This window comes from Caloenas nicobarica, chromosome 39, assembly GCF_036013445.1.
Source record: "Caloenas nicobarica isolate bCalNic1 chromosome 39, bCalNic1.hap1, whole genome shotgun sequence".
Lineage (NCBI taxonomy): Eukaryota > Metazoa > Chordata > Aves > Columbiformes > Columbidae > Caloenas > Caloenas nicobarica.
The window spans coordinates 282,116-305,365 of NC_088283.1; the positions used below are offsets into that span (position 1 = coordinate 282,116).

Sequence of the window (23,250 nt, forward strand, 5' to 3'; positions counted from 1 at the left end):
CCCCCAGTTCAGGGGGGACCCTTGAAACCACCCCCAGCCTTGGGGGGGACCCTTGAAACTGCCCCCAGTTCAGGGGGGACCCTTGAAACCACCCCCAGCCTTGGGGGGGACCCTTGAAACCACCCCCAGCTCTGGGGACCCTTGAAACCGCCCCCAGCCTTGGGGGGGGCCTTGAAACCGCCCCCAGCCTTGGGGGGGCCCTTGAAACTGCCCCCAGTTTTGGGGGGACCCTTGAAACCAGCCCTGGTGACCAGCGCTGAAAGCGCCTTTGGGTCCAAGGAGCCCCTAGAAACCGCCTCCAGGGCCCACCCCCCCAAATCTAGCAGGAAGGGGCGGGGCTTATTGGGGGCGGGGCTTATTGGGGGCGGGGCTTGTCCGTATTCATTAAAGTGCCTTTAAGATGGATCCGCCCCCGAGTGACCCTGAGGGATCTGGGTGGGGAGAGGGACTCCCTGAGCCTCTCTTTGGGGGGGGGGCATTGAAACTCTCCCCAAAACACGATTGGGCACCTTGAAACGCCCCAAAACCTTGTCGGGGGGGCCTTGAAACCCTCTTTACTCCCATTGGGAGGTGTCTCTATCCCTCTCCATATATGGGAGGGGCTTTTAAAAATCACCAAAAACTTGTTGGGGCCTTTTTACCCCATTTTTTTTGGGGGGGTGGCTGAGACCCCACCCCAATATAGTAAAATCTCTTTGAAACAGGCGGGGGGGGCCTTGAAACGCCCCCAAACCTCGTCCGGGGGGAGCCTTGAAACGCTCGCAGCGGAGGGGCGGGGCTTGCATGGCTGCTAAGAAACGGGCCGGGTGATTCTGGCCAATGAGAGCGCGGCATGCAAATGAAGGGGCGGGCTCAGCGCGCGAGCGCTCCGCCCACCGCCGCGGCGCAGCCAATGAGAGGGAAGGGGCGGGGCGCGCGGGGCGGGGGGCGTGAGCCACGCCCCCTCGGCGGCGGCGCAGCCAATGAGAGGGCGAGGGACGGGAGGGAAGGGGCGGGGCGCGGGGGCTCTCGCGAGGGGTTGGGGGAGATCGCGCGGAATCTCGCGAGAGTTGGCGGCGGGATGGGAGCGCCGAGGTGAGGCCGGTTTTTGGGGTGGGGGGGGGACCCCGGGAACCGAACCGGGAACCGAACCGGGAACCAACCCCGGGAACCGACCCCGGGAACCAGCCCCTGGCGGTGGGGAACGGGGAGGGGGTGTCCGATCCCGGGGGGCTCCGGGCCCGCCCCTTCCGGCCCCCCCTTAGCAACCACGGCCGTTGCGAAGGGCCCTTAGCAACGGCTGCACCCCCCCCCCCCCCCAAAAGGTCCTGGGGATCCCCCTGTGATTTCATGGAGGGGGGAAACTGGGGGGCACTGGGGCTTTGGGGGAGCTCTGGGGGGCACCTGGGGACAAGGACTGTCCGGGGAGGGGGGGGCAACAAGGGGTCAACGGGGTGAACATGGGGTTTGGGGGGGCCCTGGGGTGACTTATGGGGGGGTAACAGGGATTTGGGGGGAACCTGGTGGGGGGGGAGGGTCTCAGCATCTGGCTGTTTGGGGGGGCAGGGACCGCGTTGAATTTTCAGGGGGGGGTTTCCTGGGGGAGATTCTTCTCAGCCCCTGCATTCTGTGTGTGTGTCCCCGCCCCCCCCGCCCCAGATGCCCCGTCACTGCTCTGCTGCCGGCTGCTGCACCCGCGACACTCGGGAGACCCGCAACCGAGGCATCTCCTTCCACCGGTGGGTGCCCCTGCGCCCACTTTTGGGGGGGTGGACCCCCCGACTTGGCCCCTTTGTTAACCCCCAAAATGCTCTGGCTCGGCGGGGTGGGGGGTGGGTCTCCCTGTTCCTGCCTTGGGATTTTGTTTGGGCTGGATCAGGTGTCCCCCCCTTAGCAATGGTTTGGCCCAGGCGTGTTGTCCCCCCCCCCTTAGCAATGGTTTGGCCCAGGCGTGTTGTCACCCCCCCTTAGCAATGGTTTGGCCCAGGTGTGTTGTCCCCCCCCCCTTAGCAATGGTTTCGCCCAGGTGTGTTGTCCCCCCCTCCTTAGCAATGGTTTCACCCAGGTGTGTTGTCCCCCCCCCTTAGCAATGGTTTGGCCCAGGTGTGTTGTTCCCCCACCTTAGCAATGGTTTGGCCCAGACGTTCCCCCCCCCTTAGCAATGGTTTGGCCCAGGTGTCCCCCCCCCCCTTAGCAATGGTTTTGCCCAGGTGTGTTGTCCCCCCCTCCTTAGCAATGGTTTGGCCCAGGTGTGTTGTCCCCCCCCCCTTAGCAATGGTTTCACCCAGGTGTGTTGTTCCCCCCCCTTAGCAATGGTTTGGCCCAGGCGTCCCCCCCTTTAGCAATGGTTTGGCCCAGGTGTGTTGTGTCCCCCCCCTTAGCAATGGTTTTGCCCAGGTGTGTTTCCCCCTCCTCCTTAGCAATGGTTTGGCCCAGGTGTGTGTGTCCCCCCCTTAGCAATGGTTTGGCCCATGTGTTTTTTCCCCCCAACTTTTGGCAATGGTTTGGCCCAGGTGTGTTGTCCCCCCCCCTTAGCAATAGTTTTGCCCAGGTGTGTTTCCCCCCCCTCCTTAGCAATGGTTTGGCCCAGGTGTGTGTTCTTCCCCCCCCCTCCCCCCCCGACTCCCCCATTTTCAGAATGGTTTAACCCCCATCCCCTTTCACTGAGCCACCCCGGGCCATTCCATTTGCAGACACCGGGGGACGACGACACCCATCCAACCTTACAGAAAACGGGCTGCGGGGGGGGATTTGAGGCCCCCGCTTCGCCGCTCACCCCCGTATGTGTGTGTCCCCCCTCCCCAGGCTGCCCAAGAAGGACAACCCGCGGCGGGCGCTGTGGCTGGAGAACAGCCGGCGCCGGGACGCCAGCGGCGAGGGGCGCTGGGACCCGGCCTCCAAGTACATCTACTTCTGCTCCCAGCACTTCGAGAAGAGCTGCTTCGAGATAGTCGGCTTCAGGTAGCTTAACGAGGGACCTAACGAGGTGGTCGTGGCGCCCCCCCGCCCCCGCTAAATGGGTCAGCCTAATTAATGACACCCCCCCCCACTTTGATTTCAAATGGACTCTTCCAGCCATGGGGGTTGATTGGGCTGTTCCCCCCTCCATGTGTGGAAATGGTTTGGTCTGACACCCCCCCCCCCCGCCTCAGTTTCCCAGCTGGGGGGTCCCACCCCCCCCGCTCTCCTCCCTTGTTCTTTTTGGGGGGTCCCCAGGACTTTGGGGGTTCGCGGTCACCCCCACGTACCCTCACCAAGGCTTTGGGGGGGGGCACAAACCTTCCCCTAGAGCTTTGGGGGACCCCCCCACTAAGGTCTCGGGTGGACACCCCAGGAACCCAGGGGTTATGGGTCCTCCAGAGCTTTTGGGAGCCCCCCCAATTCCCCCCAGGGCTTTAGGCCACCCAAGAGACACCACAGATCACCCTGAGGGCATTTTGGGGACCCCCCCCTCAAGGCTTTTAAACTTCCTCAAAGTTTTCCCTAGAGCTTGCGGGCACCCCCGGGGGCTTTTGGGGACCCGTCCTGAGGACCCTCTGGGCTTTTGGGACCCCCCAGGGAGTCTGACAGACGCTCCCTTGTCCCTCGCTGCCCCCCGTTTCCCCCCCGCAGTGGTTACCACCGCCTCAAGGAAGGGGCCGTACCCACCGTCTTCGAGTTGGCCACCCCCAGACCCCCCCGGGCCACCAAACTGAAGCCCCCGCCGCCCAGAGCGACCCCCCGAGCCACCAAACTGAAGCCCCCGCCGCCCCAGAGCGACCCCCCGAAGCCCCCTCGGGCCACCAAGAGGTGGAGGTGAGTCCCGAGGCGGGGAGGTTGGGGGGGGACGCGCGCCGCCGGGCCGCCGCCGTTTCCCCGTTTAACTCCTTGAAACCCGCGTCCCCGTGCAGGCGGGACCCCCCCGATTCCCCGCCGGACCCCCCCTTCCCCGACGTCTCCTGCTTCCCCAGCGAAAGCGAAGACCCCGGCGCCCCCCCGGCCGGTGACCACGGCGGCGTCCCGGCCCTCCCCGGCCCCTCGGGCGCCCGCGCCCCCCTCCCGGATGGCCTTTTGGTGACGGCGGGGGACGAGGACGCCACCCCCATCCCCTGTGACTCCAAGGCGTCCCCCCCCCAGCCCGTGTCCCCCTCCCTGTACATGCTGCGGCTGCCGCCGCCGGCCGGCGCCTACATCCAGAGCGAGCACAGCTACCAGGTGGGCAGCGCGCTGCTCTGGAAACGCCGCGCCGAGGCGGCGCTGGACGCGCTGGACAAAGCCCAGCGGCAGCTCCAGGCCTGTAAACGGCGCGAGCAGCGCCTGCGCCTGCGCCTCCTCGAGCTGCAGCGCGAACGGCGAGGGGCCGCCGAGCACCGCAGAGGAGCCGCTGAGCACCGCGGGGGCACCGGCAAGTCCCCGGGTGTCCCCGCCGAGCCCCAGCGTGTCCCCGGTGAGCACCGGGGTGTCCCCACCGAACCCCCTTATGTCCCTGGTGAACTCTGGGGTGTCCCCGGTGAGCCCCGGGGTGTCCCCACCAAACCCCCTTATGTCCCTGGTGAGCCCCGGGGTGTCCCCACTGAACCCCCTTATGGCCCTCGTGAGCCCCGGGGTGTCCCCACTGAACCCCCTTATGGCCCTCGTGAGCCCCGGCGTGTCCCCACCGAACCCCCTTATGTCCCTGGTGAACCCCGGGGTGTCCCCACCAAACCCCCTTATGTCCTCAGTGAGCCCCGGGGTGTCCCCACCAAACCCCCTTATGTCCCTGGTGAACCCCGGGGTGTCCCCACCAAACCCCCTTATGTCCCCAGTGAGCCCCGGGGTGTCCCCACTGAACCCCCTTATGTCCCCGGTGAGCCCCGGGGTGTCCCCACTGAACCCCCTTATGTCCCCGGTGAGCCCCGGGGTGTCCCCACCAAACTCCCTTATGTCCTCAGTGAGCCCCGGGGTGTCCCCACCAAACCCCCTTATGTCCCTGGTGAGCCCCGGCGTGTCCCTGAAGAGCCCCCGTGTGTCCCTGGTGAGCTCCGGGGTGTCCCCACCAAACCCCCTTATGTTTCTGGTGAGCCCCAGGGTGTTCCCACTGAACCCCCTTATGTCCCTGGTGAACCTCCATGTGTCCCCGGTGAGCCCCGGGATGTCCCCATTGAACCCCCTTACGTCCCCGGTGAGCTCCGGGGTGTCCCCACTGAACCCCCGTGTGTCCCCACTGAACCCCAGTGTGTCCCCGCCAAGCCCCCATGTGTCCCTGGTGAACCCCCGTGTGTCCCCACCAAGTCCCCATGTGTCCCCACTGAACCCCCTTGTGTCCAAACCAAACCCCCATGTGTCCCCGGTGATCCCCCACGTGTCCCCACCAAGTCCTCGTGTGTCCCTACCGAACTCCGGGGTGTCCCCACCGAACCCCCATATGTCCCCAATGAACCCCCATGTGTCCCCACCGATCCCCAGCCCGCCAGCCCCAGCGGCGAGTGCCACCGTCCCGGTGCCGCTGCCAAGGTCTGTAAATAAAGAATTTCACCTTTTCTAGGAAAAAACCAAAAATCGCGGGGGTTTAATCCCGGCCGGCGGTCGCGTCCCCGAGGTGGTTTTGCTCACGGATCCGGCACAAAGTGGAGAAATAACATTTATTTGGAGTCGTGGGGTGTGCAGGGGGGTCCCCCCGGCTGCTTTACACAGAAAATGGGCTCGGGGGGGAAATAAATCAAAGGGTTTTTTTCCAGATTTGTGAGCAAACGCAGCTCAAGGAGTCCGGGGTGGGATGAATTTGGGGCCGGGAGCGTCTCCGGGTCCCCAAAAGGGACGATGAGTGGATCAAGTCCCCCAAAAAACGTCCCTCACAAGCGCCCGCCCGGCCCCAAATAATCAGAATTAAACCTTTAATTGGCGCAGCCGGGGCGGCGAGCGCCGAGACCAGCCCGTTGTGCTCCCGCGCGGCTACCGAGGGTGCGAGAACCGCATAATTAGCCCCAAATTAGCCTCGTTAATCACCAGGAGGGCTGTTAGCGTGCTGGGGCCGTTTCTATAGGTTGAGCTTCATGTCCAGGATGGCGGCGAAGGTGTCGCGGGTCAGGGGGACGTAGGACTTGGCTTTGTCGTCGCGGAAGAACAGGGGGTCGGTGACGGCGTCGGGGTCGAAGCCGTCGCGGACCAGCTGCGTCTTGCGCTGCTTGAACGTCCCCGTCACCTCCAGGGTGTCCTGGGGACGGGGACGGTGTCACCGCGGCCGGGGGACGGGTGGTGGCACCAATAGGGGGAAATGGGGACCCTGGTGGTGGCGTCACCGTGGGAAATGGGGACCCTGGTGGTGGCACCGATAGTGGGGTGGGAAACCGGGACTGGAAATTGGGGGGACACTGGAACTCACTGGAAATTGGGGGGACCCTAAAACTCGTTGGAAACTGGGGGGACCCTAAAACTCGTTGGAAACTGGGGGACACTGAAACTCGTTGGAAATTGGGGGACACAAACTCATTGGAAATTGGGGGACACTGAAACTCATTGGAAATTGGGGGGACCCTAAAACTTGTTGGAAACTGGGGGGACACTGAAACTCATCGGAAATTGGGGGGACACTGAAACTGTCGTTGGAAATTGGGGGACACTGGAACTGTCATTGGAAATTGGGGGGACACTGAAACTCATTGGAAACCAGGGGACACCGAAACTGTCATTGGATATTGGGGGACACTGGAACCGTCATTGGAAATTGGGGGACACAAACTCATTGGAAACTGGGGGGACCCCGAAACTGCCCCTCGAACCGGGCGCCGCCGCGTTGGCCGGCAGCCGAATTTGCCGGGCGCCCGCCCGAACACGGCGCTGTCGTCCGCACTGACCTGGATGCGCAGGAATCGCGGCGCGGCGTAGCCGGGCAGCGCGGCGGCAGTGAAGGCGTAGAGCTGCTGGCCGTCGAAGGGCTGGCCGGCGCGCAGGCGCACCGCGGCCATGCCGCACCGGCCCTCGCACCCTGCGGGCGACAACCGACGCTTGGCCGGAGCTTCTCGGTGGCCACCGGACCGGCCCCCGGGTCCGAAAACGGCACCGGACGCTCGTTTTTTGGGGCGGACGGGGCCCGGTTGAAGCTTCGTGGTGGCCACTGGGATGGTGGCGGAGGGACGTTGGGCACCCAAAACAACACCCAATGCTTATTTTGGGGGGGTGTCTCCCGTTTTAGGCTTCCTGGTGGCCCCCTGGACCATCATGGGGACATCTTGGTTGCCCAAAACATCACCAGATGCTTCTTTCGGGCAACCGAGTCCCATTATGCTGTTCTTGGTGGCCACTGAGACCATTGTGCTGGCCCAAACCACAACCAGACGCTTGTTTTGGGGTGACCGCGTCGCACTCCGGCCTTCGCGGTGGCCCCCAGGGCCACGCTGAAGACCCATCATGCACCCAAACCAAAGTTGGGCGCTCCTTTTGGGGGGAACATCTCCTATTTTCGCCTTCTTGGTGGCCACCGGGACCGTTTTGGGGACGCTTCCCGTGGCTGAAACATTCAGCAGGTGGTTCTTTCGGCCCGACTCACCCGGCACGGACACGCCGTAGACATTGACCTCCTGGATGAAGTTCACCATGGCCAGAGTGGCCTCCACCTCCGTCGTGGCCACGTTCTCGCCTTTCCAACTACGGGAAGAGAAAAGGACGAAGCCGTGAGGGGACGCTCGGGTCGGCGGGCGACGCCGTCCGGGCGCGAGAACGTCGGAGTTACCGGAAAGTGTCTCCCACTCGGTCCTGGAAGTAGACGAATCCTTCCCGGTCAATCATGAGGAGGTCGCCGCTGTTGAAGTAAGAGTCGCCTTTCACCAAGACGTCCCTTAAGATCTTCTTCTCCGTCTTCTGGGCATCACCCACGTAGCCGTGGAAGGGGGTGTTCTTGGTGATTTTGATGACCAGCAGCCCCGTCTCGCCTTCGGGAGGGGAGGAGAAGGTTGGAGGTTGGTCAGTGACCTCCTGAGCGCCGGGGAACGTGTCCGTGTCCCACCAGGGCGACGTTTTGGTTTCTTTGAGGGGTTTCTGGTGCCTTCAAGCCACCGAGGTGATGGTGATAAGGACCAAAAGTGGCCCTGGAGAGGCCGAGCTGCTCTTACCGGGGCGGACTGGGATGCAGAGACCTCGCTCGTCACGGATGGGTTCGTTCTCCTCCACGTTGTACTCGATCAGCTCATAGGGAGCGAAACTCTGGAGGGACAAAAGGGAGAGAGTGGTGGGTGGAGGAGAAACACGGGACAAGAAAAGAGCAACAAGACTTTGCCTCCAGTGCCAGGCCCGACCCACAGAAACACCCCCCAATCCCCACATCGCCGCTCGTTTCCCCTCTGAGCTAATTGCTCTTTATATTGAAAGAAGATTTGATTGAATCGATTTGAGGGTTGACCAAGCTCATCGTGTTCTTTCAAATCAAAACCCGTGAGGGGACGCCGAGAGCTGGAACGGGGGGAAAAATCTTATTTTTGGAGCTTTTGGGTGGTTGGGGAGTGAGATGTGACACCGAAGTGGCCTTTTGTGGGATGACGAGGGGCATCCGGGTCACCATGGCCGCTCCAAAACTGACTTGACTTGGAGTCAACGCTGTTGAGTCACCGTTGGCCAAGGAGACGGAGGATGTAAAGATGGGATCTTGGAGATCCTGCTTGTGCATCCACCCAACGTGACGGGCAGCGTTGGCGTCTCCAGGGAGGTCATGGTTGTCACCGCCACGAAGACGGTGTCCTGGACACCCCGCTCTCGCCGTCAACCCAACTTGAGGTGGTGTCCCCAAGGCACCGATGTCCCCCCGCCGCGGTCTCACCCTGAGGAAGACGTTGGCCCTGCCCACGGCGCCGATCTTCCCGGCGTAGTTGACGAAGCCGGCGTTGCCCTCGGTGGCCCCGTAGAACTCCCAGATGGCGACGGGCCCGAAGCGCCGGAGAAACTCCTTCCACACGTCCGCCCGCAGCCCGTTGCCCAAGGCCAAGCGCACCCCATGCTCGCGGTCATCGGGGCGCTGGGGCGTGACAAAGGGAGGGACCATCTCACCGTGTCCCCCACGGCGGCGGCTTCACCCCCCGGGGCGGGTTTGGGGCTGGGGGGACCTCACCTTGGGCGTGTTGCACAGGTAGCGCATCAGCTCGCCCACGTACTGGATGACGGTGACGTTGTAGCGGCGACAGTCATCCCAGAACTGGGAGGCGGAGAACTTGGCCCGGAGAACGCAGGTGGCTCCTGCGGGGACACGGCGACGGTTACCCTTCCCCATCCCTCCCTCTGTCCGTCCGTCCATCCCCACGAGTGTCTCATGGCTGTCTACCCGCACAGTCACCCGTTATCCATGTGGACACCCTTCTCCTCCTGTCTTCTTCTCATCCACCTCTTTCCTCTGCTCCATAAAGCAGCTGTCTGTCCATCTCAGGTGTCCACCCATCTGTCTGTCCATCGCTTACTCATCCGTGGACACAGCTCCGTCCCTCCCATCTTCCTCTTCCCTCTCCCCACACATTTATCCATGTATCCCCCCATCTACCCATCTTTCCACCCATCCAGGTGTCCATCCACCCATCCATATGTCCATCCATCCATCTCTCCATCCAGGTGTCCATCCATCTAGATGTCCATCCATCCATCCAGGTGTCCATCCATCCACCCAGGTGTCCATGCATCCAGCTGTCCACCCATCCATCCAGGTGTCCACCCATCCATCCATTCATGTGTCCATCCATTCATCCAGATGTCCAACCATCCAGATGTGCATCCATCTATCTACCCATCCATCCAGATGTCCATCCATCCAGGTGTCCATCCATCCATCCATCTATCTATCTACCCATCCATCCACCCATCTATCCATCCATCCAGATGTCCATCCACCCACCCATCTATCCATCCATCCAGGTGTCCATCCATCCATCCCGGTGTCCATCCATCCATCTACCCAGGTGTCCATCCATCCATCTATCTCTCTATCCACCCAGGCATCCATCCATCCGTCCATCCCGGTGTCCATCCATCCATCCAGGTGTCCGTCCATCCATCCGTCCATCCGTCCATTGAGGTGTCCATCCATCCCTGTGTCCATCCATCCATCCACCCATCTCTCCACCCACCCGGGTGTCCAGCCACCCACGCCCCCGGCCCGTCCTGGCCCCGCAGCGCCCCCTGCTGGCCCGGGGGGGTCCGTACCGAGCTCGAAGCAACCGCCTACCCCGATGAGCAGCCCGGCCGAGTGGTAGAGCGGCAGCGTGGTGTAGATGACGTCGTCGGGCCGCAGCCCGCAGAGCCGCACCAGGTTGGTCACCATCATCAGCTTCATCTCCGTGATCACCGCGGCCTTGGGCAACCCTGGGGGTGGGAGCAGAGGGTGGGAATTTTTCTCCTGGGGGGTCCCTGTGTGGGCCGGGAGGTCCTGGGGATGAGCGAAACCCTTCGGGGTGGTGGGTCCCCATCCCTCAAGGTCTCCAGACCATGAGGAACCTCATCCGGATGCGCCCATTGGTCGGGGTGGGATCTGCTCTGGGCTCAGGGTCAGATGAGGGAGGTCCCACCCCACCGAGGACAGACCCACGGACACGGTTCCATTCTTGGAGCCTCCAACCCTGACACGGTCACCACCACGGTGGGGGTTTGTCCTGGTTTCGTTAAAAACAAGTTTCTCCTGTAGCGAACGGGGCGACCAAAACCGACCAAGTGAGTATTCCGTCCCGTTCGTGTGATATTTCCTGCAGAAGTGGGGGAGCACGAGGATCTCGTCCCTTTTTCCTTATGGCCGATGTTAGGAGAGGACCTCGCAAGTCGTCCCTGCGAACTGAGGCCCTAGTGACGGACTGAACCTGGCTCCGGTTGGCTGCAGAGTCCACTCTAGGACTTCTGGGTGTCTCCTGCTGCCGGAGACCTTGCTGGGACTTTCAACATTGGTTTTGTATTATTTTCCCTATTTTTATTAGTAAAACATTTTTAATTTTTCCAACTCTCTGTCCTTTCTGTATATAGTGGGGAGGGGGTGGCTAACAGGGAAAAGCGAGGGAGAGGGGGTTAATAAAAAGCCACACGGTTTATCGTCACCCCGCGATCAAACCTTGATGGGGTTGGAGAAGAGCCCACCCATGGGTGCCAACCTCCTCCCCACCGCGGCACCCAAGCCCTGGCCCGGCTCACCGGTGGTGCCGGAGGTGTAGATGTAGAGGGCGGTGGAGCTGGAGGTGACACCGGCGCGGTGCTGGGGGCTCACGGGCTCCGGCGACGCCGCCTCGATGTCCGGCAGCAGCGGCTCCACGCCCGGCGTGGGCGACGCTGAGCTCAGGTAGAAGACGCGGACGCCGTCGCGGTGCAGATCCGGCAGCGCCTCCTCCACGGCCGCCCGCAGCTCTGCCGGGGCGCAGCGGGGACGGGGGGTCAAGGTCAAGGTCGAGGGGGGGGCGTCCCGGGAAGCCCAAATGGGGAGCGCGCTCAGAGGGGGGTCCCAAAGAGAGTGGGTGGGCGCCCAACGTGCCCCAAATGGGCACCCCAGGGATCCCAAATGGGCACCTCAAGAAGATGAAGATCCCAAGGACCCCAGGTGGGCACCCGAGGGTCCCAAATGGGCACCCAATGCACCCCAAATGGGCACCCCAAGGATCCCAAATGGGCACCCAACGTGCCCCAAATGGGCACCCCAAGGATCCCAAATGGGCACCCAACATGCCCCAAATGTGCAAATGGGCACCCCAAGAAGAGGGGGAACCCAAGGACCCCAGGTGGGCACACAACATGCCCCAAATGGGCACCCCAAGGATCCCAAATGGGCACCCCAAGAAGACAGGGACCCTAAGGACCCCAGGTGGGCACCCAACATGCCCCAAATGGGCACCCCAAGGATTCCAAATGGGCACCCCAAGAAGATGGGGACGCCAAGGATCCCAAGTGGGCACCCAATGCACCCCAAATGGGCACCCCAAGGATCCCCACGTTCAGACACATGTACAGACACCAACACACGTGCAGACACACGTACAGACACTGACACACGTGCACAAAGACACCGACACATGTGCAGACACATGCACAGACACTAACACACATGCAGACATTGACACACGTGCAAACACCGACACGTGCACACACCGACACGTGCACAAAGACACCAACACATGTGCAGACACATGCACAGACACTGACACACATGCAGACATCGACACACGTGCAAACACTACCGCGTGCACACACTGACACGTGCACAAAGACACCGACACGTGCACAAAGACACCGACACATGTGCAAACACCGACACATGTGCAAACACCGACACATGTGCAAACACCGACACATGTGCAGACACATGCACAGACACTGACACACATGCAGACATCGACACATGTGCAAACACCGACATGTGCACACACCGACACGTGCACAAAGACACCGACACGTGTGCAAACACCGACACGTGTGCAAACACCGACACGTGTGCAAAGACACCGACACGTGTGCAAAGACACCGACACGTGTGCAAAGACACCGACACATGTGCAAACACCGACACGTGCACAAAGACACCGACACATGTGCAAACACCGACACATGTGCAAACACCGACACGTGCACAAAGACACCGACACATGTGCAAACACCGACACATGTGCAGACACATGCACAGACACTGACACACATGCAGACATCGACACATGTGCAAACACCGACATGTGCACACACCGACACGTGCACAAAGACACCGACACGTGTGCAAACACCCCAACACATGTGCAGACACATGCACAGACACTGACACACATGCAGACATTGACACACGTGCAAACACCGACGTGCACACACCGACATGTGCACAAAGACACCGACACATGTGCAAACACCGACACGTGCACAAAGACACTGCCACACGTGCAGACACGTGCAAACACCGCCACACGTGCAAACACCGCCCCGTGCACACCGCTATCGCCGCACGTGTGCAGCCCCTGCCGCGCGTCCCCGCTCGCGCCCACCCCCCCCCGGACGCCTGGGTCCCCCCTAAAAACTCACCGGGGGTGCTGAGCAGCCGCGTGGCCCCGGCGGCCGCCAGCGCGTGCCGCAGCGCGGGGCCGCGCACGCCGGTGTTGATGCAGGCCATGGGGCAGCCCAGCTTGGCCAGCGCCAGCCAGCACCACACGTAGACCGGGCTGTTGGGCAGCAGCACGGCCACGGCGCAGCCCGGCCGCAGCGCCAGGCGCCGCTGGAAGGCGCGGGCGGCGCGGTTGCTCCGCTCCTCCACCTCCCCGTAGGTGTGAAGCTCGGCCCCGAAGCGAAGCAGCGCCCGGCGCGGCCGCCGCCGCGCGTGAGCCTGGAAAACGTCCAGGAGGGTGACGGGGGGATGGCGGCGCAGGCGGCGGCGGCACCGCAACCCGGAGACGGTGGCCGTGGCGAAAGCCACCAGGTCAAGCCACAAGAAGGGGGCGAAACGAGCGGCCGCCCCCCACAACAGCAGCACCAGGGCCGCTAGCCCGGCCAGCGCTGGCACCGCCGGCAACGCCATCGTGGCCCCACGGGCGCCGTGGGGCCAAGGTCCGTCCCAGATGCACCTTTGCCCCGTGTGTGCCGGGATCAGGGCGGTTTGTTTGGTTTCTTGGCTTCTTTAGAGTTGTTTTTTTTTTTTCCTGCCCTATTTGTTCTGGCCCTGTGGCAGGAGCCGTGGCCCGGCACGCCGGGCGGCGACGGTGATCGCCCCGGACGGACGGACGGCTGCGCGGCCATGTGTCTGTCCCTGCGGCCGGCACGGGAAGGGCGCTTGTCTGTCCGCCCAGCTGTCTGTCCGGCTGCTGTTTGGAGCCCTCCGGCCGAGGTGTCCGGAATCTCCAGCTGTCCCCAACCATCTCCAGGCAACCCCAACCATCTCCAAGTGTCCCCAACCATCTCCAGGCATCCCCAACATCTCCAGGCATCCCCAAACATCTCCAGGTGACTCCAACCATCTCCAGGCGTCCCCAACCATCTCCAGGCGTCCCCAACCATCTCCAAGTGTCCCCAACCATCTCCAGGCATCCCCAAACATCTCCAGGCATCCCCAAACATCTCCAAGTGCCCCCAACATCTCCAGGCGTCCCCAACATCTCCAGCTGTCCCCAACCATCTCCAGGTGTCCCCAACATCTCCAAGTGTCCCCAACCATCTCCAGGCATCCCCAACCATCTCCAGGTGTCCTCAACCATCTCCAGCTGTCCCCAAACATCTCCAGCTGTCCCCAAACATCTCCAAGTGCCCCCAACATCTCCAAGTGTCCCCAACCATCTCCAGGCGTCCCCAACCATCTCCAGCTGTCCTCAACCATCTCCAGGTGTCCCCAACATCTCCAAGTGTCCCCAACATATCCAGGCGTCCCCAACCATCTCCAGGCGTCCCCAACATCTCCAAGTGTCCCCAACATCTCCAGGCGTCCCCAACATATCCAAGTGTCCCCAACATCTCCAGGTGTCACCAACATCTCCAGGTGACCCCAAACATCTCCAGGCGTCCCCAACATCTCCAGGTGACCCCAACCATCTCCAGGTGTCCCCAACTATCTCCAGGTGTCCCCAACTATCTCCAAGTGTCCCCAACCATCTCCAAGTGCCCCCAATCATCTCCAGGCATCCCCAACATCTCCAAGTGTCCCCAACCATCTCCAAGTGATCTCAACATCTCCAGCATTTCTCTTTTCACTGTAAAACGGGGGAAATCAGCCCATCCGCTGTTTATTTTAGTGCTGCCGCCAGGTGGAAATTCCACCCCACCAACATTTCTTCCCTTCCCCCCCATTTTCTTGCCCACCGGCCGCAGCTCCAGCCCTTCCCCAGCGGGACCAGCCCCTGTCACGCCAACAGGTCGTTCTTTCCCCAAGCTGCCAGCAGAGAAAAAACCCCAACGCTCGGCGTTCAAATCTCAGGCGTGGGCGTGAGCACCTGCCAAAGCCGCTCCTTGACGGGCTCGTTAATCTCACCGCTAATTAAAAGCAAAAAAACAAACCGGGTTTCACCGCTGTGTCACTCACCTTTGCCTCCGATTCGGCGTTCACGGGCTGGGAAATGGTCACGAGGCTCCAAGGGGGTTTTGGCGGCTGCCGGGAAATGTGTCGGCCGTTCGCTCCAGGAGGTTTTGTCATTTTTTGAGGGGTCATCGGTGTAGCGGGGATCGTGTCACCAAAGCACCGGCGCGGGGAGGGGATGGTGGCCCGGGCTGAGGGCGGACTCATGCCTGGACGTCCCCGCCAGCCAAGTTCCACCTTGGGGACATCCTGAAGGAGAGAATTTGGGGGGTAAATGGTGCCTTGTCCCCATCCCGTCCCTATATTCGTGTCCCCGTGCCCTGCTCTGTGTCACTGGCCTGCGGGGGGGCGCTGGGCTGGTTGGGGGTCTTGTGGGGCCACCAACCCCCTGGGCATCGTGTCCCCGTCATCCCCAGTCGCTGGCTGAGGACAAGTTGGGGACTGGGAGGCACTGGGAGGCACTGGGAGGCACTGGGAGGCACTGGGAGGCACTGGGAGAGCCCAGGCTGGGTCAGAGGTACAAGAGTGGCTGTAGAGCCACTTTCAGATCCCCTTGGGGACAGGATGACATGAGGTCACCTCCCCCTGGAGGTGGCACCTGTGGTCCCCAAGGAGGGGTCGGGGGACACGGTGGGGACTTGAGAAGTTGTCCCTGACAGGGTGTCACGTATGGAGTGTCGCACACGGGGGGTGACACCCCTTGGGTGACACACACGGACCGTGATGGGGTGTCACACACGGTCCCCAATGGGGCGTCACACTGGTCCCCCACGGGACATCAAATGTGGGATGTCACATGGGGTCCCCAACGGGGTGTAACATTTTGTCCCCACGCAGGGGGGACCATGTTTAGGGCAACTCATGTCATACCTGCGGGGTGACAAGCTTAGGGCTCAAAGTCCCCAAGAGAGTGTCGCCCACTGTCCTCGAAAGGGGTGGGACACGGAACAGGGATCCCCCCGCAACGCCCGTGCCGAGGGGGGTGACACGGGGTGACCAAGGGGTCGCAAAAGGAGGGGAAGGTCCCACCGAGATTTGAACTCGGATCGCTGGATTCAGAGTCCAGAGTGCTAACCATTACACCATGGGACCGGCCCGCGCGTGTCCCTCCGCCGCGCCCCACACCCCTGCGCGCCGCCTCCGCGCCGAAAAAAATCCCTGCTCGGGGCGGGGTTTTGGGGGGAGAACGACAAAGCGGGTTCCGGGGGGGCCGCGCTGGGAAAGGGACCCTGCGTGGGGAAGGGAAGACAAAAAGGTGCGTTCGCCCGAACAGGGACTTGAACCCTGGACCCTCAGATTAAAAGTCTGATGCTCTGCCGACTGAGCTATCCGGGCTCTGGGGCGCTGTTCCCCGCCGCCGGCACATGGGCTGCGGGCTCCCAGGGGTGAAACAGTCACTAAGGCACAAGGACCCCGAGGGTTCCGAGGAAAAAAGAGAGAAAAAAAATAAAAGGATTTGGGAGGGGGGGGTGTGGATAAAAATGTGGGTTTACGAGCGAAAAACACACCAGAGCGCGGAAAGCAACGCACAAAAGACTACGCGGAGCTTCCTTATGTAGAGTCAGGACGGACCTGAGTGAGAACCGCCCACCCGCCAACCCCTTCTCCCGCTGCGGACCAATGGGAAGGCAGCCGGCTCGCAGCGCGGCCAATCAGCGCCCAGCACCTGGGGACCCACCCCCGTAGCGGCAGGAAACCGGCAGCGCCAGCAGTCACTGAACACACTTGAAAAGCCCTAGAACGCTGTTTGCGGGAGTGGGGAGGCAGCGGCTCGCCCTGAGCCCCGCACCAGACTTGTCCTGAGCTACCAATACTTAAAAGGTTTAATGTATAACCTAAATATTCATCTATACCTTGAGCGATGCGCTTCACCGCCGCCCCAGCCCCGCGGAGCCCCGAATGTCGCCGTCTGCTCCTCCCGCCTCCCTTTTATAACCTCCGCGCGGCCCGCTGATTGGCCGCGACCCGCATGGCCAGGAGGTGGCTCCAAACTTCGGGCTGGCATTGGCCAGAAGTCGGTGCTGTTCTATTCGTCCTCCGGCCGGCGTTGTAGCCAATCAGAAGGCGCCGTTTCGATCCCGGGCAGGCTATAAAAGCCAGGCCCGCGGGGTGGCGGTGTTAGTTTGTGTCGCGGAGCAGCAGCGATGTCGGGTCGGGGGAAGCAGGGGGGCAAGGCCCGAGCTAAGGCTAAGTCGCGATCGTCCCGCGCCGGCCTCCAGTTCCCCGTGGGCCGCGTTCACCGGCTGCTCCGCAAAGGCAATTACGCGGAGCGGGTGGGCGCCGGCGCTCCCGTCTACCTGGCCGCCGTCATGGAGTATCTGACGGCCGAGATCCTGGAGCTGGCCGGGAACGCCGCCCGTGACAACAAGAAAACGCGGATCATCCCGCGGCACCTCCAGCTGGCCGTTCGTAACGACGAAGAGCTGAACAAGCTGCTGGGCGGTGTCACCATCGCACAGGGCGGGGTTTTGCCCAATATCCAGGCTGTGCTGCTGCCCAAGAAGACCGAGAGCCACAAGGTCAAGGCCAAGTGAGGTGGTGGGTTCTGCTTTGCAGGAAACCTCCAGGTTTTTGTCGCCTTGAGGTTTTAATTCTCGTTTTTTTAAACCCAAAGGCTCTTTTCAGAGCCACCGACCTTTTCAGAAAAAGAGCTGGAGGAGCCGGGGTGACATGGACATGATGCTAATAAGAGCTAAATATTTATTACTCAGGTCTGAGTGCTTTTTACGGCTGGAAAACCTGGACTCAAAAAGGGGAGAAACCCCTGTGGGTGAGGCCCCTTTACCACAGAACTCAATTAACAGCCTCAAAATCAGTGGAGACCAAGACGGGCTTCAGGGCTCTGGTAACACCTGGGGCAAGTACGACTTGAAAAATGTACAAACCCGCTTAATTTCTACTGATAGAGTGACCCGGTAATTCTGTAGCAGATGATAGAAGAGCTTAGTTATAAGCGGGGGCCAGAAATATCTCAAAACAGACCTTTATAGGACACATTGCATTTACAACAAATTCCAGGTAAATTCTCTCCGGACCATTTGTAGGGTTTTCTTCGGTAGCGCCGCCGCTTTTTCTCGGAGCCGGTTCGGGCAGCGCTTGGCCGTATGCAAATGACGGCTCCAATCGGCATCCACCCATTGGCTGGGTCAGCCCCTGCGGAGCGACTCCGACCACGCCTCTCAAGCGGCTCCAAAGCCCGCGCGCTGATTGGCCCGTCCTGAATTCGCTCAGCCAATGACCGCGCGGCGTTTGGATTCCGTTCCTACCGCCACCTTGGCCGCGGGGGAGCCGGCGGCCGGGGCTTTTTTCCGCTCAGTAATTTCGATTTTTGGTACAGTCGTTGCTTTTTAGCAACCCAGAAAAGACTCAGTTCTACCCTGAAAAAAAAAAAAAAAAACAACGAGGCGACAAGGCACCGCTTGCAGTGAAGCCCAAAGCCAAACACAACGCCCGCACACTGTACAGATCCGTGTCTAAAACACGGGGCATCTGCTTACGGGAATAAAGCCTCTTATACTCCTAAATAGGATACACCGACCCCCCCCACCTGCTGTGGTGGTCCCACCCGAGGGGTTTATAGTCGCGGGTCGGACCAGAAGGAAAACTGCACTGCAAACACCACCCCCCCACCCCCCCCCCCGTGACGTTCGCGCCTGTTCTGATCAATCAGAGCTGAGCGATGGTTTGAAGGCGAAAGCGGCAATACAAGTAATCCTGGCCGTGAAACTGCTATGTTAAAACACATTAAAAAAAATACCCATTTTAAAGGGAGCTTGCAAAACGCCCAGTACCTACCCCAACCCCACATGCGACCTACAAACCGTTCCGCTCCTCGAAAACCCCACAAAAAAGGGTCATTCCAGCAGCAAAATCAGCTCTTTGGTGAAGAGGTGGGTGGCTCTGAAAAGAGCCGTTAGGGTGGGTTGAGCCGAGCGGGCTCCCGCGGTCGGGCCCGGCCGCTTCACTTCGAGCTGGTGTATTTGGTAACGGCCTTGGTGCCCTCGGACACCGCGTGCTTCGCCAGCTCGCCGGGCAACAAGAGCCGCACGGCCGTCTGGATCTCCCGGGACGTGATGGTGGAGCGCTTGTTGTAGTGCGCCAAGCGGGACGCCTCGCCCGCGATGCGCTCGAAGATGTCGTTGACGAAAGAGTTCATGATGCCCATGGCCTTGGAGGAGATGCCGGTATCGGGGTGCACCTGCTTCAGTACCTTGTAGACGTAGATGGAGTAACTCTCCTTGCGGCTGCGGCGCCGCTTCTTGTCGCCTTTTTTCTGGGTCTTTGTCACCGCCTTCTTAGAGCCCTTCTTAGGGGCGGGGGCCGATTTGGCTGGTTCGGGCATCGCGCTCTCGATCGCAGCCTCTACAACCTCGATACAGACACGCAGCGGAATGAAGGGAGCGAGCGGGCGGCGCCGCTTTTATAGCGGCGTTATGCAAATGAAGGATTGACTCGCCGCGCACGCCTATTGGCTGAGGCAGCGCGCACCGCCCATTGGCCGAGGGAGCGCGCACCGCCTATTGGCTGAGGCAGCGCGCACCACCCATTGGCTGAGGCAGCGCGCACCGCCCCGTGGGGCGAGAGCCCGCGCATGCAAATGTGGTGGCTCCAAAACGCAAGCTCTGATTGGACGCTGGTCGCCAGTGCACAGCAAGCGTCTCAACCAATCAGAGCACGAGTTTTGGATCCTGCCGAGCACAGTATTGACCTGGGGGAAGCCGCGCTGGTCCCTGTGCCCACCCGGGGAGCAGAGGGTAAGGCCGGCGCTGGGGAACCGAGTTCCTGGGCGGGGGCTCTGGCGCAGCGGGGATTCCCCGGGGAAGGAGGCGGCTGCGGAGCCGCCCGGCCCCGCTCTCCCCGCAGCCCCGGAGCCGCTCGGCCCCGCTCGGCCCCGCAGCCCCCGCGCTCCCCTCGCGGCCCCGCCCACCCGCGTGCATCGGCCAATCAGCGCCGAGCGCGCGAAATTCAAATCTCCCGCCGCGCACCCCGGGGGAGCGCGCAGCCAACGAGAGGCACCGTTTCCGCCGCTAATTGCTACTAATCCCAATTAGCGCGGCGTCCTGATTAGCAAGGGGTTTGCCCCTCGCGGGAAAAAAAAAAAAGTGTTACACATCATGGGGCTGGTTTCGGTTAAATCATCTTATTTTTTAGTGCCCCAAAACCCTCGCAGCGGAAGCATTGGTGGTTCAGTGGTAGAATTCTCGCCTGCCACGCGGGAGGCCCGGGTTCGATTCCCGGCCAATGCAGCGCTTTACTTTTCCCTCTTATCAACTTTATTGTTTTTCCCCTTTTTCATCCCTTTTTTTTTTTTCCCCCCAGCCTCGTTCTCCCCCTGGAACACAATAAGTGGCAGCGCCGCCACCTGCCGCCGGCACCTCAAAAATTAAAACCACACGTGGGGAAAAAACTTTTTCGCCCCACTCCCTCCGTCCCTGGGTGGGCTCGAACCACCAACCTTTCGGTTAACAGCCGAACGCGCTGACCGATTGCGCCACAGAGACCCGCGGTGCGACCCGTCCCGCGCCCGGGAACCCCCGGGGTGGCTGAAATTTTGGGGAGAGGGCGTGGGAAAAACGCACGGGGTGGGGCGGGTCCTGCAACTGAAACCTGAAAGGGGGGACCCCGCGTTGGAAAATAACACGGCGCTGCTGCACCTGCAAGCTGCACCCCGCAAAATGCTGCAGAAAATGGGGGAGGGGTTCCTGCACCTGCAATAAACGGGGCGGGGGGGGCAGCACGTGTTTGAAAACTGCGGGGGGGGGGGGGCCGTGCACGTACCTGCCGGAATTCGCGAAGGGAGGGGAAAGGAAGGTAGAAATCGCAGGGACCCAACACAAACTCCCCCCGCCCCCTCCTCAAAGCCAGTTGGTAAAAAAAAGGGAAAACTGTAGACGGGGACCCTCAAAAAGCCGGTTGCAATAAGGGGTGCGAGCAACCTCGAAAACGAAGTGGAGCGAGCAAAACTCCAAGCACCCCGACGAGGATGGGATTCGAACCCACGCGTGCAGAGCACAATGGATTAGCAGTCCATCGCCTTAACCACTCGGCCACCTCGTCCGGCGGTTTCGGTGCCTCCGCCGCTCCGCCATGCGGCGCGCGAGGGCGGGAGTGGGCGGGGCGCGGCGTGGGCGGGGCCTCGGTGGCGCCAAGGGCGGCGGCGGGCGGGGGGCGCGCACAGGGGATGTAGCTCAGCGGTAGAGCGCATGCTTCGCATGTATGAGGCCCCGGGTTCAATCCCCGGCATCTCCAGCGGGGGGGCAAGCCCGCTTTCTTTTTGGTTTTTTTTTTTGACTCTTTTATGGGGAACCCTGAGCGGGAGCAATAAGGACTGGGCGGTGAAGAGGGGCGTCCTCACCCCTGTTTTTTTCTTCCCGCCTCGGAAACTCCGCCTCTTCCCACCCTTGGGGCAACACAACCGGTCTCCTCCCAGGCCGAGCTGCCGGAGGAAATTTCTTTTCATATATAGTTTATCAAGATAAATTAGAACCAAACCGCAATCAGGAGCAGAGTGGCGCAGCGGAAGCGTGCTGGGCCCATAACCCAGAGGTCGATGGATCGAAACCATCCTCTGCTAATTGCGTTTTCTTTCCTTTTGAATCCTCTTTTATCTCTTCTTTTTCCCCTGTCCTGCGTTTGCCTCATGTCCCCAACGCCCCTCCCTTCGGACAAACGCCCCCACGAACACACACGTTTACTGAATTTCTCCTGAATATCGTTAATTTCTTGCACTAGCAGGGGCGGCTGCCCTGAGATCCCCACAGGGTCGACCGGAGCAAGTCAGGAGATCAAACCGGATCGCCCAGCGCTTCAGCCTGCGGGATCTGCAAGGGCGACGAGCGCGGACCCGCCCTGCGCGGTGCTGTCCGGTGTGACCGCGCCCCCGCTCGCTCCGGGGGGGTCAACCGGTGCTCAGTGCTCGGACAATAAAGCTGCTCCACGCAGCAAGGTGGTGCCGGGATGACCAGGGCTGCGGGGAGGGGAAAAATCAGGCCCCAAAACGCCGCCGGGATCCGTCCCGCAGCGGGCGCTCCCGCTTTGGCGCCAAAACCTTCCATTCAAACTCCAGTGCCGCCATCTGATTGGTGGGAGAGAGGAGCGGCGCTATTGGTCGGTGGGCGAAGGGGCGGGGGCGGTAGCGGGGCCGTTCGCAGTTCCCACTCAGGTCCGCACCCGCCCTATATAAAACCCGCGCGGAGGGACTGGGAAGGGCCAGTTCGCGGTGGGATGGGCAGGGGGAGTGTCGGTGGTGGTGAGTGACGGGGCGGGCGCGGAGCCGCGGCCGGGTGTCATTTTTAGGCTTATGTGGTAGTGTCAACCGCACTATTGCCGTGCAGCTTTTGCTACTTTAAAAATAATGTTTCGCCAGTTGTGGGGGGTTAACGGCAACCCCTTAGGTAGGGGGAGCCGGGCGATGTGTAGCGACTCACCCACCCACTGTACAGGTGATGGGTTTGGCCTCGCCGGCATGAGCGTCCTGGAACGAGTGGGGATAAAACCACTGAAAAAAACCCGATTTTTTTTTCCCCTGAGGAAAAAGAAAAAGCAGGCAGGGTTGTGGGGTAGAGAGAAGATAAAAGCAAAGAAAAGAAGTAACCTCCCCGTCGGGGAATCGAACCCCGGTCTCCCGCGTGACAGGCGGGGATACTCACCACTATACTAACGAGGAAGGGGCTGCGCAACCGCTGCGGCCGCGGGGTCCTAAAGGCCCCGGCGGGGAACGGCCCCGCGTGTCCCTCCCGGCATCGCCGTCACGGGGAGCGGGGGGACCCGGGGCAGCGCGGACACGCGTGGGGCAGCTGGGCCGCGCGGGGGCGGAGGCGCCCGGAGATGGAGGGAGAGGGCGGCAGAGCCGAGCGAGCGGCGCCGTGGCTTAGTTGGTTAAAGCGCCTGTCTAGTAAACAGGAGATCCTGGGTTCGAATCCCAGCGGTGCCTTCGCTTTCGCGCGTTTTCATGGCGATAATAAGGCGTGATGGGTTTTTTTATTGAAAATTTTTTTTAAATGGTTTCCCCCTCCCACCCACGCATAGCGAGGGAGGGAGGCACCGTGGTGGAACCCGGTGCCGTGCGAGGGGGTGAGTGGTCCCGGTTGGAAAATGAAAAATGAAAAGCGAAAAGCGGATGGGGGAAAAAAAAAAAGCATAAAAACCGAAAAACTTGATGTTCCCTGACCGGGAATCGAACCCGGGCCGCGGCGGTGAGAGCGCCGAATCCTAACCACTAGACCACCAGGGAGCGCTAGGGAAAGCTTCCCCGCCGCCTCCTTCTCGCCGTCGCCGCCCTGGATCCAAACGGAGCGCACCCATTGGGTGCGTTGGGCCGGGCAGCGAAC

The 23,250-nt window shown here is 61.5% G+C and overlaps 4 protein-coding genes and 10 non-coding genes across 16 annotated transcripts; 6 read left to right on the forward strand and 8 right to left on the reverse strand.

Annotated features, from left to right (window-relative positions):
* The first annotated feature begins 1,028 nt into the window (after window positions 1-1,028).
* Window positions 1,029-6,013, forward strand: THAP7 (THAP domain containing 7). 3 transcript variants are annotated; one of them, XM_065655348.1, is made up of 6 exons: window positions 1,029-1,074; window positions 1,639-1,718; window positions 2,785-2,940; window positions 3,592-3,774; window positions 3,870-4,405; window positions 5,483-6,013. In XM_065655348.1, the coding sequence occupies exons 2-6, from the start codon at window positions 1,639-1,641 to the stop codon at window positions 5,653-5,655; spliced, it is 1,128 nt and encodes a 375-aa protein (XP_065511420.1). In that variant the 5' UTR covers window positions 1,029-1,074; the 3' UTR covers window positions 5,656-6,013. The 3 variants fall into 3 exon arrangements, with proteins under 3 accessions (XP_065511420.1, XP_065511418.1, XP_065511419.1); XM_065655346.1 differs by lacking the exon at window positions 5,483-6,013 and having other exon boundaries at window positions 3,870-5,475; XM_065655347.1 differs by lacking the exon at window positions 5,483-6,013 and having other exon boundaries at window positions 3,930-5,475.
* On the reverse strand, window positions 5,566-16,818 carry SLC27A5 (solute carrier family 27 member 5). Its single transcript, XM_065655362.1, has 11 exons — window positions 16,774-16,818; window positions 12,946-15,169; window positions 11,086-11,295; window positions 10,114-10,272; window positions 9,035-9,159; window positions 8,747-8,941; window positions 8,046-8,136; window positions 7,667-7,865; window positions 7,484-7,581; window positions 6,792-6,922; window positions 5,566-6,151 (listed from the first exon to the last, which is right to left on the reverse strand). The coding sequence occupies exons 2-11, from the start codon at window positions 13,433-13,435 to the stop codon at window positions 5,975-5,977; spliced, it is 1,875 nt and encodes a 624-aa protein (XP_065511434.1). The 5' UTR covers window positions 13,436-15,169; window positions 16,774-16,818; the 3' UTR covers window positions 5,566-5,974.
* Window positions 15,941-16,012, reverse strand: TRNAQ-CUG (transfer RNA glutamine (anticodon CUG)). Its single transcript has one exon. It is a non-coding gene; the product is annotated as a tRNA-Gln (tRNA).
* TRNAK-UUU (transfer RNA lysine (anticodon UUU)) lies at window positions 16,183-16,255 on the reverse strand. Its single transcript has one exon. It is a non-coding gene; the product is annotated as a tRNA-Lys (tRNA).
* Window positions 16,819-17,064: 246 nt separating the features above from the next.
* On the forward strand, window positions 17,065-17,519 carry LOC136001255 (histone H2A-IV-like). The gene has a single exon (XM_065655360.1). It carries the CDS (start codon window positions 17,065-17,067, stop codon window positions 17,452-17,454), a length of 390 nt encoding a protein of 129 aa, XP_065511432.1. The 3' UTR covers window positions 17,455-17,519.
* A 1,067-nt stretch (window positions 17,520-18,586) lies between these two features.
* LOC136001256 (histone H2B 5-like) lies at window positions 18,587-19,295 on the reverse strand. The gene has a single exon (XM_065655361.1). It carries the CDS (start codon window positions 19,260-19,262, stop codon window positions 18,882-18,884), a length of 381 nt encoding a protein of 126 aa, XP_065511433.1. The 5' UTR covers window positions 19,263-19,295; the 3' UTR covers window positions 18,587-18,881.
* Window positions 19,296-20,095: 800 nt separating this feature from the next.
* TRNAG-GCC (transfer RNA glycine (anticodon GCC)) lies at window positions 20,096-20,166 on the forward strand. The gene has a single exon. It is a non-coding gene; the product is annotated as a tRNA-Gly (tRNA).
* A 181-nt stretch (window positions 20,167-20,347) lies between these two features.
* TRNAN-GUU (transfer RNA asparagine (anticodon GUU)) lies at window positions 20,348-20,421 on the reverse strand. Its single transcript has one exon. It is a non-coding gene; the product is annotated as a tRNA-Asn (tRNA).
* Window positions 20,422-20,895: 474 nt separating this feature from the next.
* TRNAS-GCU (transfer RNA serine (anticodon GCU)) lies at window positions 20,896-20,977 on the reverse strand. The gene has a single exon. It is a non-coding gene; the product is annotated as a tRNA-Ser (tRNA).
* Window positions 20,978-21,097: 120 nt separating this feature from the next.
* On the forward strand, window positions 21,098-21,169 carry TRNAA-CGC (transfer RNA alanine (anticodon CGC)). Its single transcript has one exon. It is a non-coding gene; the product is annotated as a tRNA-Ala (tRNA).
* A 253-nt stretch (window positions 21,170-21,422) lies between these two features.
* Window positions 21,423-21,494, forward strand: TRNAM-CAU (transfer RNA methionine (anticodon CAU)). Its single transcript has one exon. It is a non-coding gene; the product is annotated as a tRNA-Met (tRNA).
* A 1,020-nt stretch (window positions 21,495-22,514) lies between these two features.
* Window positions 22,515-22,586, reverse strand: TRNAD-GUC (transfer RNA aspartic acid (anticodon GUC)). Its single transcript has one exon. It is a non-coding gene; the product is annotated as a tRNA-Asp (tRNA).
* A 193-nt stretch (window positions 22,587-22,779) lies between these two features.
* Window positions 22,780-22,853, forward strand: TRNAT-AGU (transfer RNA threonine (anticodon AGU)). The gene has a single exon. It is a non-coding gene; the product is annotated as a tRNA-Thr (tRNA).
* A 228-nt stretch (window positions 22,854-23,081) lies between these two features.
* TRNAE-CUC (transfer RNA glutamic acid (anticodon CUC)) lies at window positions 23,082-23,153 on the reverse strand. Its single transcript has one exon. It is a non-coding gene; the product is annotated as a tRNA-Glu (tRNA).
* Between the last annotated feature and the right edge of the window lie 97 nt (window positions 23,154-23,250).